The sequence below is a fragment of the Cyprinus carpio genome, chromosome B3 (genome assembly GCF_018340385.1).
Source record: "Cyprinus carpio isolate SPL01 chromosome B3, ASM1834038v1, whole genome shotgun sequence".
Lineage (NCBI taxonomy): Eukaryota > Metazoa > Chordata > Actinopteri > Cypriniformes > Cyprinidae > Cyprinus > Cyprinus carpio.
Window position 1 is genome coordinate 5,332,697 of NC_056599.1, and position 16,485 is coordinate 5,349,181.

The window sequence follows — 16,485 nt, forward strand, 5'->3', positions numbered from 1 at the left end:
TCAAACCAGGTCACTGTATTCAATAGCAACAGAACACATCCTCTATTTATCAGCAGTGGTTCCCAACCTCGGTCCTGAAGCTCCCACAGCACTGCACACTAAAGATGACATCTTAATCAAACGCACATCAACTCATCAGTGCAGGTGCCAAGTCCTGTTGGAAAATGAAATCTTCATCTCCATAAAGTTGGTAAGCAGCAGGAAGCATGAAGTGCTCTAAAACTTTCTGGTATACGGCTGCGTTGACCTTGGACCTCAGAAAACACAGTGGACCAACACCAGCAGATGACATGGCATCCCAAACCATCACTGACTGTGGAAACTTTACACTGGACCTCAAGCAACGTGGATTGTGTGCCTCTCTGCTTTTCCTCCAGACTCTTGGACCCTGATTTGCAAAGGAAATGCAAAATTTACTTTCATTAGAGAACATAACTTTGGACCACACAGCAGCAGTCCAGTCCTTTTTGTCTTTAGACGCTTCTGACGCTGTCTGTTGTTCAAGAGTGGCTTGACACAAGGAATGCGACAGCTGAAACCCATGTCTTGCGTACGTCTGTGTGTAGTGGTTCTTGAAGCACTGACTTCAGCTGCAGTCCACTCTTTGTGAATCTCCCCCACATTTTTGAATGGGTTTTGTTTCACAATCCTCTCCAGGGTGCGGTTATCCCTATTGCTTGTACACTTTTTTCTACCACATCTTTTGCTTCCCTTTGCCTCTCTATTAATGTGCTTGGACACAGAGCTCTGTGAACAGCCAGCCTCTTTTGCAATGACCTTTTGTGTCTTGCCCTCCTTGTGCAAGGTGTCAATGGTCGTCTTTTTGGACAATTGTCAATTCAGCGGTCTTCCCCATGATTGTGTAGCCTACAGAACTAGACTGAGAGACCATTTAAAGGCCTTTGCAGGTGTTTTGAGTTAATTAGCTGATTAGAGTGTGGCACCAGGTGTCTTCAATATTGAACCTTCTCACAGTATTCTAATTTTCTGAGATACTGAATTTGGGATTTTCCTTAGTTGTCACTTATAATGATCAAAATTAAAAGAAATAAACATTTGAAATATATCAGTCTGTGTAATGAATGAATATAATATACAAGTTTCACTTTTTGAATGGAATTAGTGAAATAAATCAACTTTTTGATGATATTCTATTGACCAGCACCTGTACATATATGACCAGCACCTGTACATGTAACGGCGTTACATATTTAAAATACAAAGTATTTTGCTATAATTACATTGTAAATAAGGAGTAATCAGATTACAGTTATATCTGAAAAGTATTTTAGATTACCAGTGATTACTTTTATTTTGATTGAACCAATGGTTCACAAACTGGATAGATCTGAGGTGCAGGGCTCGCAAAATTGCTAGCCTGACGTCCCGGAGCTATTGTGTTTTCCAGTCGGGCTCCAAAATGTATCACCGCTCTGCCCGACGGTTTATCGTGAATAGTGATGTAAAATTCCTAACTTGATTTGCGTTGTTCACTCGCTTGTAGGGGTGAAACGGATCGTAGTTGATCGTTTGCACTTGTTTCTAAATCTTGCCGATTCAAATGTTTTAAACTATTCGCACACATTCGGAGCTTGCATGCACTCATTCAATGCACACGCTTAGAGCAGTGTTTCAGACAATGCGCTTAAACAGAACTGATTCCTCTTTCACGTATCCTTGCTTCTGAATGAACACATAGACACAAAAATATTTCAAAATAACCCACCCAGCACCAGACGTCATTTGGACATAGTTTTCTGGTCTAAATCAAGTCGGCCCGTCATGGCTTTCTTTTAGACCCAAAATCGACGTTTAAAATTGGTCTTCATTTGGTCTGTCGGATTTGGTCCAAATTAAGCACAAAAAACGGCGTCTAACATCTTTTTTTTTTTTTATCCAAATTTAGCCCAAAAAATAGATGTAGATGGGCTTTAGTCCAAATTTAGCAAAAAAAAAAAAAAACCTTTTATTTCCACATAGCCATTAACATAAGCTAGTGAAGAAATAGATTAGACATCATAAGCACTGTTAAATATATTGAAATATGTTTTGAAAACACTTGATGGGCGCGTGCACTGAACTGGAGCGGAGGAAGTCACCATGGAAACGGGGCGGCAGCTCAACTGTCAAGTAGCTGAATGCTGTCTCTCATGGTTGTTTTCACTAATTTCAGGTAAGTTTCGTCCCTAAATTACACAAATATTACATAAAAATGTTCCTGAAACTTTCTTTCGTGTAAATGATACGCCTCCGTTGAAAATGTACTTTATAGAAATGGTCAGTGTCTTCAGAAAAAGTCCGTTAGCATCTCAACCGTAATGCTAACTACAAGAGGTAACTTTATATGCATCTTTCACAATATATTTCGCCTATATAAGCATGAATCTGTAATTTTTTTATGTATATGTGTGTGTTTACATAATATTTTCATAATATATGTGACAACAATTCTGTTGTTATTCTTTATAATTTTTTGTATAATCTGTAAATTATTTTTCTTTTCTGCATTTCAACTCTGCTATAGTTTATTCATAATAAATCTGGCATTGTATAATAAATACTGTTGGCTTTGACAGAATGACAGATTGTCTATATTCTAGATTCTTCCATGCTGATGGCCATGCTCTAGAGTTGAAGCGTGTATCCTGTTGAAGAACATTTTTAGACATTTTGAAACATATGACTAGTACAAACCCGATTCCAAAAAAGTTGTGACACTGTACAAATTGTGAATAAAAACAGAATGCAATGATGTGGAAGTTTCAAATTTCAATATTTTATTCAGAATACAACATAGATGACATATCAAATGTTTAAACTGAGAAAATTTATCATTTTTAGGGAAAAGTAAGTTGATTTTAAATTTCATGGCATTAACACATCTCAAAAAAGTTGGGACAAGGCCATGTTTACCACTGTGTGGCATCCCCTCTTCTTTTTATAACAGTCTGCAAACATCTGGGGACTGAGGAGACAAGTTGCTCAAGTTTAGGAATAGGAATGTTGTCCCATTCTTGTCTAATACAGGCTTCTAGCTGCTCAGCTGTCTTGTCACATCTTCCTTTTTATGATGCGCCAAATTTTTTCTATGGGTGAAAGATCTGGACTGCAGGCTGGCCGTTTCAGTACCCGGATCCTTCTTCTACGCAGCCATGATGTCGTAATTGATGCAGTATGTGGTCTGGCATTGTCATGTTGGAAAATGCAAGGTCTTCCCTGAAAGAGACGACGTCTGAATGGGAGCATATGTTGTTCTAGAACTTGGATATACCTTTCAGCATTGATGGTGCCTTTCCAGATGTGTGAGCTGCCCATGCCACATGCACTCATGCAACCCCATACCATAAGTTTTCCAAAAAGAACTTCACATTTGGATTCTTCTGACCACAAAACAGTTTTCCACTTTGCCACAGTCCATTTTAAATGAGCCTTGGCCCAGAGAAAACACCTGCACTTCTGGATTATGTTTAGATATGGCTTCTTTTTTGACCTATAGAGTTTTAGCCTGCAACGGTGAATGGCACGGTGGATTGTGTTCACCGACAATGTTTTCTGATCCCATGTTGTGTTTTGTATTACAGTAGCATTCCTGTATGTGATGCAGTGCTGTCTAAGGGCCCGAAGATCACGGGCATCCAGTATGGTTTTCCGGCCTTGACCCTTACACACAGAGATTGTTCCAGATTCTTTGGATGATATTATGCACTGTAGATGATGATAACTTCAAACTCTTTGCAATTTTTCTCTGAGAAACTCCTTTCTGATATTGCTCCACTATTTTTCACCGAGCATTGGGGGAATTGGTGATCCTCTGCCCATCTTGACTTCTGAGAGACACTGCCACTCTGAGAGGCTCTTTTTATACCCAATCATTTTGCCAGTTGACCTAATAAGTTGCAAATTGGTCCTCCAGCTGTTCCTTAGATGTACATTTAACTTTTCCAGCCTCTTATTGCTACCTGTCCCAACTTTTTTGCAATGTGTAGCTCTCATGAAATCCAAAATGAGCCAATATTTGGCATGATATTTCAAAATGTCTCACTTTCAACATTTGATATGTTATCTATATTCTATTGTGAATAAAATATAAGTTTATGAGATTTGTAAATTCCATTTTCTTCCCATTTTTACTCACAATTTATACAGTGTCCCAACTTTTTTGGAATCAGGTTTGTAATTCCTGTGTTATCGTTCACAGATGACACATATGGTCTTCAGCTGATAAAGATCCTCAGCGCAGGCTTTATGTTCTTTATGTTCTTCCTGTTCTTAAATTTCCAGGTATGAATGAGAAACCTCTTCAGACGATTCAGTGCATGCAGGGAACTGATCAAATCATTCAAAGTGATCTGTGAACAAAAGCACACCGTTTTGCAGGTTTCTTTGTTCAAGACCTTGAACAGAATCAACTCAAAAGAGCGATTCATTCGTGAATGTGGCATCGTTCATGACCAGATAAAAGAGCACACTTGGAATAAATTACATTTGATAAGGATTTGTTGAGGACAGCATCAGATCTGAAAGTGCTGGATCTGAAGATGATCCACTTATTGTGATTGTTTTTTATATGTCTGTGAAGAGAAGATGATTGACTGAAACACTTCCTACATTCAGTGCAGTGATACGGTTTCTCTCCAGTGTGAATCCTCTCATGTGTTTTCAGACTTGATGACTGATTGAATCTTTTGTTACAGTGTGAACACTTGTAAGGTTTCTCTCCAGTGTGGATCCTCTCGTGCAGTTTTAAATGGCTCGCTGAAGTAAAAGTCTTTTCACACACAAAGCACATGTACTCTCTCACACCAGTATGTATTTTCTGATGCTCTTTCAAATATTGTAGTAATGAAAAGCTATTTCCACACAAATGACATGAATGTGGTTTCTCCTTTGTATGAACTCTCAGGTGCTGCTTCAGTTTTGAAGCTCTCATAAATGTTTTGCTGCACTGATCGCATGTGTGTGGTTTCTCTTTAGTGTGGATCATCATGTGATCCTTAAGGTTTGATGGTTGTGTGAAACTTTTGCCACACTGATCACATGTGTGTGGTTTCTCTCCAGTATGGATGTTCATGTGTATCTTAAGGTTTGATGATTGTGTGAATCTGTTCCCGCACTGATCACAAGTGAATGGTTTCTCTCCAGTATGAACTCTCATGTGAACATCAAGATTTCTTTTGCTTGTGAAACTCTTTCCACACTGAGTGCAGGTGAAAGATTTCTTGGCTCTTATTTTCTTTAAATCTTTCTGTTTAGTTTGAGAGCAACTCAATGGTTTTTCTCTACTTTTGACATGATTTTTCTCCTCAACTTCATTCAATTCTACATTCTCCTCATTTTCTTCTTTTAATTCTGAAATAAAAGTAAAAATAGTTTATTCTGAGTTAGTCGTAAAAACAGAGAAATGTGAAAGGAGATAAAAATTAACCCTGATGTAAACATATACAGGTCCTTCTCATAAAATTAGCATTTTGTGATAAAAGGTCATTATTTTCCTTAATGTAATGATAATTAAACTTTCATATATTTTAGATTCATTGCACACCAACTGAAATATTTCAGGTCTTTTATTGTTTTAATACTGATGATTTTGGCATACAGCTCATGAAAACCCAAAATTCCTATATTAAAAAATTAGCATATTTCATCCGACCAATAAAAGAAAAGTGTTTTTAATACAAAAAAAGTCAACCTTCAAATAATTATGTTCGGTTATGCACTCAATACTTGGTCGGGAATCTAAAAAAATTAGCATATCATGAAAAGGTTCTCTAAACGAGCTATTAACCTAATCATCTGAATCAACTAATTAACTGTAAACACCTGCAAAAGATTCCTGAGGCTTTTAAAAACTCCCAGCCTGGTTCATTACTCAAAACCGCAATCATGGGTAAGACTGCCGACCTGACTGCTGTCCAGAAGGCCATCACTGACACCCTCAAGCGAGAGGGTAAGACACAGAAAGAAATTTCTGAACGAATAGGCTGTTCCCAGAGTGCTTTATCAAGGCACCTCAGTGGGAAGTCTGTGGGAAGGAAAAAAGTGTGGCAAAAAAACGCTGCGCAACGAGAAGAGGTGACCGGACCCTGAGGAAGATTGTGGAGAAGGACCGATTCCAGACCTTGGGGGACCTGCGGAAGCAGTGGACTGAGTCTGGAGTAGAAACATCCAGAGCCACTGTGCACAGGCGTGTGCAGGAAATGGGCTACAGAGAAGCAGCACTGGACTGTTGCTCAGTGGTCCAAAATACTTTTTCGGATGAAAGCAAATTTTGCATGTCATTCGGAAATCAAGGTGCCAGAGTCTGGAGGAAAACTGGGGAGACTGGGGGTGCCTGAGTGAGTGGTGTACTGTGTCTGGTGTAGAAAGTTAGTGATGGTATGTGGTGATATGTCAGCTGCTGGTGTTGGTCCACTGTGTGTTTTATCAAGGGCAGGGTCAATGCAGCTAGCTATCAGGAGATTTTGGAGCACTTCATGATCTGAAAAGCTTTATGGAGATGAAGATTTCGTTTTTTACGCACGACCTGGCACCTGCTCACAGTGCCAAAACCACTGGTAAATGGTTTACTGACCATGGTATTACTGTGCTCAATTGGCCTGCCAACTCTCCTGACCTGAACCCCATAGAGAATCTGTGGGATATTGTGAAGAGAAAGTTGAGAGACGCAAGACCCAACACTCTGGATGAGCTTAAGGCCGCTATCGAAGCATCCTGGGCCTCCATGACACCTCAGCAGTGCCACAGGCTGATTGCCTCCATGCCACGCCGCATTGAAGCAGTCATTTCTGCAAAAGGATTCCCGACCAAGTATTGAGTGCATAACTGAACATAATTATTTGAAGGTTGACTTTTTTTGTATTAAAAACACTTTTCTTTTATTGGTCGGATGAAATATGCTAATTTTTTGAGATTGAGGGTTTTCATGAGCTGTATGGCAAAATCATCAGTATTAAAACAATAAAAGACCTGAAATATTTCAGTTGGTGTGCAATGAATCTAAAATATATGAAAGTTTAATTTTTATCATTACATTATGGAAAATGTATCACAATATGCTAATTTTTTGAGAAGGACCTGTATATCTTTTTGAAGCATTTTCATTAATTATATGTCTCTGAAACTTTAACTGTTTGTAAGTATTATTGGTTCAAATCCCATGTTTCTACAGTGAGAAATATTAAATATGTTTGATCAACAACAAAATTACCTAACATACATTAAATTTGTTTTAAAAAAGTACCCATATCATAGAAAGTGTCTATTATTATATGATGCTTCCTCTAGATTACTCAACAGCTCTAAAGATTTTTCCTGCTACAACAAATCTACTGCTTGAAGCTTCACAACACTCAGCCTCATTAATGAAGAATGAAGAAATAAACACCAACCTGTTAGTTCTTGAGTATCTTCAGAGTGTTTGATTCTGCAGGGTTCTGGATCGCTCATCTTCTCTCTGTCCTCTTTAATAAACTCAGTCTTTACAGATTTCAGCTCTTCCTGATGATTTGAAGCTTGTCTTCACTTGTAAACTGATGGAGATATTCCCGCATTTATTACTGAATTACTGTGGGAGGAGCTTCACTGATGATGTGTTGTAGTGGGCGGAGCTTCACTACCAGTGAACATGAGGGAGGAGGAGCTTATCTGCCAAAATCAAAAATACATCGAGTTTGTTTTTATAGTAATTGACAACAGAAAATAAATGATGTAATGTAATTTGAAGTATAAAGACAACAGTTGAAAGCATAAACTCAGATATAAATGTACAGGCGAACTGCACAGTTTGCAGAGAAGTATTTAATTTCCTTAGCTTTTCAGAGCTTGGTAGATGAGTAACTACTGCATTTCTATTATTATACAGATAAATACATATTACAATTAATGTTATATTAATTGATGTATTGTTTATAAATATTAATAATATATAGGTAAAATAAATCATCCTATCTGTCATACATAATGTATGGCATTAAAAAAAGTTTTAGAAGTGTGAAATAATTTAAATAAAAATGTAACAAATAATAATCACACAATTATTTGAATCACAATTTAAGCAGCAAATAAGCTAAAAATGTATCCCATCCCTACAGAATTGTCAAAAACGTGATAACTGTCAGAATGACTGATTTAGGCGCGCCAACCTTAGAGTTTTTAGAATTAAATGAAATAATCAAATGTAAAATAATGATGATGTGTTCTGTTGCAAGTTGTCATACTTGATCTCATGTTTCCTCACGGTTTATTGTTGAGCTGTTGAATTGTTCTGTTAAAATAATCAGTTTCAAGCTTTTGATACTTGTTTTAGCTTTAAGTGTCAATTTACAGGAGATCTGAAGACATCAGCATAACAAATGAGGTGAAAACAGGAACTATTGACATGAAATAAAGAGTCTTTTCAGCAGCTCTGTTAATACTGATGAGTCTCAGACCATCAACACTCATTCAACAAGACTTTCAGATCATCAGCAGATCATCTCACTTTATTCTGAGTGTTTGCTGATAGAAACTAGAGTCAGGATATATGATACAATTTCTCACAATATGTATAAAACAAATAATCCAGAAAATAACGCTAAAGTAAATAACTGCCCTAAAGCACAATAATATGCATGTCTAATAGAAATAAATACGTTCAGTTGCAATGAAGTAATTCGATCGTTAACTTGTTAAAGTTGTGTACACAAACAATAGCAGTATATGAAGAATCCATCAACAAAGAATCCTTACCTCAACTAAGTTGCATAAAGACACGTGCATATACACCTATACTTTACTCACATATACATGCAGACTACTGGATGTTCACAAATACATATATGAAATACACATGCACACTAATATGAAATCGATACCAATACATATAATGTTAACAATGAATGCATACACACTTGTGAATAACTTTTGTATACATATAAACTTGACGCGTGCATACACCAAAAGACACTCGCATATAAGCTCGATCCATGCATATACACCTACACACACTCGCGCATACATATAAACTCGCTTCATACAAACACAACTGCCCATACTCGCATATACATATAAACTTGATCCGTGCATATACACCTATTAAACACTCGCACATAAATGTAAACTCGATGCGCGCATACACATCCATAAAACACTCGCGCATACATAAAAAAAATAACATTTACTAACGTATACAGTTCAGATAAGAAAGACACATGTTTTTATTTGTGTACATATATATTTATATATATATATATATATATATATATATATATATATATATATGCTTTATTTGTCTACATATATATATATATATATTATGTGGTTGTTTGTTATGTTTTTGGTTTAAACGGAAGGCATTTCAGTGTAAAAGGAAGTCGTTTAAGCGTGAACAGAAGTAACCTGTCTATTTACCGCATTTGCAATCCTGGTCAGGGATCGTGCTACAACTGAAGCAATTAGCGTTTTGCGAAATGTTCTTTCTTCGCCCGCTATTATAATAACACGCAAACCATGCCAACATCATCCGCCGGTTGAGTTCACGCACCATGATATCACACTCGACAGCAGTTAATTGGCTCGATCTAGAAAAAGGTGAGAATTTAACTTCTTTGGATTGTTCTTGAAATGGGTGAGAACAGAAAGAGAGAATAAAATGTCCTGCCTCTATAGTTAAAAAATATAAAATGTGTTCCCAGTTTTAAGTCCCAGTTTCAATAGTGAGCTTAGCCATTTTCAGAATTAAGGATATCAAGAAATTTTAAATGTGATTAAAGTTTGCTTTTTGTTAAGCTGTATTTGTTTTTACAGGCCAAGGACACAATACCATTGGAGTTTTAATAAGGATGTTATACTGTTGACCTCTCCTGACGATAATGTAGTAGTAAAGCTAAAGAAAAAACAGCACTTGCATGAGACTGGACACATATTAAATGCGTTTGAATTTGACAAAACATGGGATAGAAATCATAGAAAAAGTGCCACATGATTTAAGGTAAAAAAATATATATTTTTAAGATGTTATAGTTATTGTAAATGTTTTACTGTGTGATGTATTATTTAAGGGTTTATTAGGGGTTTATTTATGAAGGGTATTACAGTAAACTTTTGAATGGGGTCGTTTTTATAAATTCAGTTATTATTTTGTCTTGTAGAGTATATGTAAACATCTCATGTGAAAATAGCTTATTCTGGACAGAACTAAATAAAAAAAATAACATGCAATTTTCATGATCCCTCAAATTTTGTTTCAACTATTAATATTTTGCACATTCTTCAAAGGGTATGTAAACTTATGAGGGAGGTTGTGGCCTAATGATTAGAGAATCCAAAAGGTTGTGAGTTCGAGTCTCGGGCCGGCAGGGATTGTAGGTAGGAGGAGTGAATGTACAGCGCTCTCTCCACCTTCAATACCACGACTGAGGTACCCTTGAGCAAAGCACCGAACCCCCAACTGCTCCCCGGGCGGCGCAGCATAAATGGCTGCCCACTGCTCCGGGTGTGTGTGTTCACTGCTGTGTGTGTGCACTTTGGATGGGTTAAATGAATGGGGGGGGTTGGGAGTATGGGTAACCATACTTGCCTGTATGTCACGTCACTTATGAGTACAACTGGTATATGGCCTAAAATAACCCTAAACCCTATAAGGAAGCCCATATGGGAAAGAAAAAAAATAAATCAATTAAACTTCATAACAAAAAAAAACAAAACAAAAACACGCACACACACACTCCAGTCTTACCAAGAGTAGTGGTCTTAAGGGATTTACGTACAAGGCCTTCAGCTTAAACACCTTTAAAATCAAGCTGCTATCCTTTTCCTGACCTTCACTTAAGGTGTAATGAGCTTGTTGCCACATCCCATAAGTATTTCCAAACTGTACACAATTAAAACCAGTGGTACTAATAAACCCTTAAATAATACAACACGCAGTAAAACATTTACAATAACTAACATCTTTAAAAAAAAAAAAAAATTACCTTAAATCATGTGGCACTTTTTCTATGATTTCTATCCCATGCTTTGTCAAATTCAAACGCATTTAATATGTCCAATCTCATGCAAGTGCTGTTTTTTCTTTTGCTTTACTACTACATTATCGTCAGGAGAGGTCAACAGTATAACATCCTTATTGAAAGTCCAATGGTATTGTGTCCTTGGCCTGTAAAAACAAACACAGTTTAACAAAAAGCAAACTTTAACCACATTTAAATTACTTGACATCCTTAATTCTGAAAATGGCAAAGCTCACTATTAAAACTGGGACTTAGTTGGGAACACATTTTATATTTTTTAACTATAGAGACAGGACATTTTATTCTCTCTTTCTGTGTGTAATTTGCATAGCGTTTGCAGCTATTTCACGAAGATTGCATAGAAGTTAAATTCTCACCTTTTTCTAGATCGAGACTGCCAATTAACTTACTGCTGGCAAGTGTGATATGGTCCGTGAACTTTGCTGGCGGATAATGTTGACATCGTTTGCGTGTTATTGATGATTTTGTATACCAGGGGTAGAAGGCCGAAACAAAGTGAGCGATTCAGATTGTGTTTCTGACTGCAGTTGAGCAGGCAACACATTCGATTCAACTGAATTGGTAATTGATCTTATAATAGTGGGCGAAGAAAGAACATTTCGCAAAATGCTAATTGCTTCAGTTGTAGCACGATCCCTGTCCATGATTGCAAATGCGGTATATCGACAGGTTATTTCTGTTCACGCTTAAACGACTTCCTTTTACACTGAAATGCCTTCCGTTTAAACTGAAAAGTTCAGGCACATCCACATATAAAGCATGTGTCTTTCTTATCTGAACTGTATACGTTAGTAAATGTTATTTTTTTATGTATGCGCGAGTGTTTTATGGATGTGTATGCGCGCATCGAGTTTACATTTATGTGCGAGTGTTTAATAGGTGTATATGCACGGATCAAGTTTATATGTATATGCGAGTATGGGCAGTTGTGTTTGTATGAAGCGAGTTTATATGTATGCGCGAGTGTGTGTAGGTGTATATCAGTGGTGTCAAAAGTATTCACATTCATTACTCAAGTAGAAGTATAGATACTAGGGTTTAAAAAGACTTTTTACTCAAGTAAAAGTGTAAAAGTACTGGTTTCAAAACTACTTTAAGTATAAAAGTAAAAGTAATGTAAGGGAAAAAAATGCCATTAAGAACAAAAGCTTAGGCCACGCCACAGGGGCCTATTGTGCACTACCCCACCTTCTCAAAAAAACATTTTTCTAAAGGCCATAGGCCATAATGACTATAATGTTATATTAAAATATTAATGTTGAAAAATTTGGGATGCACTAGATTACCTGTTTCAGCCGCATATATGCCCATTGAAAATGAACGCACTTTAGTACAATGCAAATACATTAAAGAACTAGAGATATGATGACTAGTTGCCTATAAGTATTGTAATGGTGCAAAAAGTCAAACTTCAGAGGCATGTCATCATTAACCTTTAATGGAATGTATTTAATGTACATCCAAGCTTAGCTGCAGGAATCTGCGAGGGCAATGAACAAGAAAATTGGTGTACCCAGGGCAGGCTTAGTAACAATTACCCTTGTATGGTTGTCTATTTACAATAAACATTAGTGCTGTCAAAATGAATGATTAATCCAAGTGATTAATCAAAAAGTAAAAATGAAAAATAATTCATAATCCTAATACCTTCTTGATCGATAGCTTCCTGTATTCGCTACATGGTTAGAGAGTTGTACTTGTAACCCGAAGGTCGCAGGTTCGAGTCTCGGTGCTGGCAGGAGTTGTAGGTGGGAGGGAGTGAATGAAGCGCTCTCTTCCACCCTCAATACCCATAGCTGAAGTGCCCTTGAGCAAGGCACTGAACCCCCAGTTGCTCCCCGGGCGCTGGATATATAGCTGCCCACTGCTCCGGGTGTGTGTTCATTGTTGTGTTCACTTCTCACTGCTGTGTGTGTGCACTTGGATGGGTTAAATGCAGAGCACCAATTCCGAGTATGGGTTACCATACTTGGCAAATGTCACGACTTTCACATTGTCAATCGCAAAGGCTAATTTATTCAAACGTCTAGTTACCGGACTACCTACAGTAGCTTAATTTGTGGAGGATGAAGAGAAAGCACCCATTTGATAAATGAGCCAGTAGTTGAGAAATAATAACTTTTAAGTAGGGGTCCGGTGCCATTTCAATCCTTTTAAAATGGTACCGGTGCCTAAACGGTGCCTGAAACGATACTTAAATAAAGAGCCACAAAAAAAAAAACTGGATTAAAAATAAAGAACATTACAAATATTTAAAATAAATCCATAGCTTTCACCTTGGATGCTCTCATTTGCCAAGTTGTGCTTCCCTTACTCTAAGGCTAATAAATGTATTTCACAATCTGGGTCATTATTTAATACAAAAGCACTCATAATGTTTCTACTGTATCTCTGTCAATCACTCTGATATTTAGTTAAAATGAGTGGTGTCTGTCACTGGTCTTTAAGCAACTCTGTGAATGACTGTATGGTCATTCTTTATAAAGTAGCAACAATGTCGTTTGTAAAGTACAGTACTGTGCAAAAGTCTTAGGCACATTAGTATTTTCACCCCAAAAAGGGGTTTAAGCCATTTATTTATATCTTTTGCTGTAGTGTGTCAGTAGGAAATATCAGTTTGCCATTAATTTTAATAATAATCTAGTGTGATTTTGAATGCACAAGCAGTCTGACAACGGCAAAATGAATGTTTGGAAATGTAAACTGATTTTCTACTGACACACTACAGCAAAATATATAAATAACTGTCCGAACACCATTCTTTGGGGTGAAAACACTAACGTGCCTAAGACTTTTACACAGTAGTGTATGTATAAAGTACGTATGATTTAATTCAGTATATTTAAATAAGTACAATTGAAGTATGCGTTCGTTTATATGTGTTAAGGGCTAGATTGTCGCTGGAGGAAACAGCTGTGGTGTGATGAGCGGTGACAAGCGAAAACTTTACAGAAACCGACTGCTCCCTCGTGACCTTTTGTAAACTGTATTTATGACAAAGAACTGCACAGATACAGATATTCTAACAATTTATCGATAAACACACACCTTGTGTCCTCTGTTTCTGTTTAAGTGCGCTCGCGCTGCTCCACCGCCGTCTGTGGATTGAAGAGCGCGCTGAAAGACGGAGAGTAGACCGGTCTGCCGCCTTTTTCATATGAAATTTAAGGGGACTGACTCTGAGGCGATCGTGAATTTGAGTACAGTTTATGGAGCTAAATGCTATAGCCCCTATAAAAAAGCCTAGCGACGCCCATGCTTCTTGTGTAGGCCTACATTTCGGAGAACCAGGACAAACATTTCAATCGATCGCTCAGGCATTTAAGAGGCACCGAAATCTGTGTCCTTATTCGGTTCGGTGCATACCGGTTCCATACCCCAACCCTACTTTTAAGAAATATATTTTTTGATATACGAACCCAACACTGGCTATGCCCTTACTGGAGTGTGATGTGATCTGTGTCATGTGCAGGTGGGATGGATCGCGTACAAACCAATAGTTTGTTGGAGTTTTTGGAGCTAAATGCTCCATAAAAACCACAATCAACTTCACTTCATCCGGATGGCGCGATTTATCTGGATAGGGTGTTTTTTTTTTTTTTTTGGAATGATGACAAGCCGGAATGAAAACAAGCCGAAATGAGTAACGAACCTATTTTTAAAATGTAAGGAGTAGAAAGTACAGATAATTGCGTGAAAATTTAAGGAGTAGAAGTAAAAAGTCAGCTGAAAAATAATTACTCAAGTAAAGTATAGATACCCAAAATTTCTACTTAAGTAATGTAACGAAGTATTTGTACTTCGTTACTTGACACCTCTGGTGTATATGCATGGATCGAGTGTCTTTTGGTGTATGCATGCGTCAAGTTTATATGTATACGCAAGTTATTCACAAGTGTGTATGCATTCATTGTTAACATTATATGTATTGGTATCGATTTCATATTAGTGTGCATGTGTATTTCATATATGTATTTGTGAACATCCAGTAGTATGCATGTATATGTGAGTAAAGTATAGGTGTATATGCACGTGTTTTATGCATGTATTCATAAGCAAAGTTTGATTTAAATCCTACGCGGCGCCTCATACAATGACCATAAAACATCTTAAAATAAAGAGCACCACAAAGCAATGTTTAAATGATTTCAGTGTCGCATTTGATTAATATTTCGCTATAATAACATTTATGTATGAATGTCTCACGTGGCTCATTATAGGCTCAATGTAACTTTAGCAGTCTCTGTTTCAGTATATTTTAACAAAACAACGGATTTGATCTGCCAAAGATGTCAAAAGTGTCGAAATAAAACAGCAGCAGCAACACTTGAGATCGATTCCCCTAACAGATCATTTTTTAACTTGACATTCAGCAACAGACATAGAAACAATCACACAAAAAAAAATCATCTGAATGATTTCATCATGTTTTCCTCACATGTTCGCTGCTGTGCTAATGTTTATTTCAGTAGGAAGACCCAAGAAAATACGCACAAGTAGATTAGATTAGATTAGATTAGATTCAACTTTATTGTCACTGCACATGTATCGTACAAGGCAACGAAATGCAGTTAGCATCTAACCAGAAGTGCAACAAGCAGTAAGTACAGAATATACAAGGTCTACAATATGTACAATAACTATACAGATAAGTATTATGGACATAATTTACAGATTTTAAATACTATCAGCATGATATACAGATAGGTGTACTATGAACATTCTATACAGATGGATTATGTGAAAGTGTATGTACACTATAGACAGAACGATGAACATAATTTACACTATTGCAATAGCACTGTAGCACTGAACCTGATTAAAAAACACAGAAATAAGCCTGTAAAGTGTCGCTTAAACAAACTGTATAAGGTTTTTTTGTTTGTATTTTATAAAGTGTATTTGATGTTAGTTTATAATCTAGTCGGAAGACGCTGCTGTTGGTTATTGGTTTTTTTTTTCTAATTTTTTTTTTTTTTTTGTCGCTGAGTGTTTGAATTTGGTTTGAATAAAGATGCTGGACGCTCCGTGGATTTTCATTCGCCTGAGATGTATTTTTAGTTTACCTTTGTAGCTACGTTATATTTGCACAAACAGCGGTGTAGCACCAAATCTCGGGCAGATTATGCTAATTCAACTTGAAATATATATAACTTCTAAACGTTGTCCCTGTAATGAGTAGCCTAATGAGGGAGATTTCAAATCTATTCATAAACGTCAATATAGATAAATATTAATGAAGTCTGACAAAAGAAAACGTTAATATTGCTGGTGTTCTTTATTTTAAAAAAGTTTTTTGATCATTGTCAGTTTCTGTAACCTCCACGAGAAACTGTAATTACTGTAATTTACTGCAATTACTGTAGTTAGTAGAAAACCAAACTATATTTATATATGGACATGTTGGGCTATGGTATTGTTATAGGTGTTAGCGTTTTTGTTTTATTGATATTTTATCCATGTCACATTGTGAGAA

At 36.8% G+C, this 16,485-nt stretch overlaps 1 protein-coding gene across 1 annotated transcript; it reads right to left on the reverse strand.

Annotated features, from left to right (window-relative positions):
• Positions 1-4,052: 4,052 nt before the first annotated feature.
• Positions 4,053-7,559, reverse strand: LOC109075056 (zinc finger protein 239-like). The gene is made up of 2 exons (XM_042721259.1): positions 7,389-7,559; positions 4,053-5,349 (listed from the first exon to the last, which is right to left on the reverse strand). The coding sequence occupies exons 1-2, from the start codon at positions 7,444-7,446 to the stop codon at positions 4,424-4,426; spliced, it is 984 nt and encodes a 327-aa protein (XP_042577193.1). The 5' UTR covers positions 7,447-7,559; the 3' UTR covers positions 4,053-4,423.
• Between the last annotated feature and the right edge of the window lie 8,926 nt (positions 7,560-16,485).

What these genes read in the sequence shown, in the direction of transcription:
- LOC109075056 (XM_042721259.1), bottom strand. Translation starts at nt 7,446, where the DNA reads ATGAGCGATCCAGAACCCTGCAGAATCAAACACTCTGAAGATACTCAA. An exon ending in AGATACTCAAGAACTAACAG is followed by an intron (nt 5,350 to 7,388) that starts GTTGGTGTTTAT and finishes CTTTTATTTCAG; the next exon opens with AATTAAAAGAAGAAAATGAG.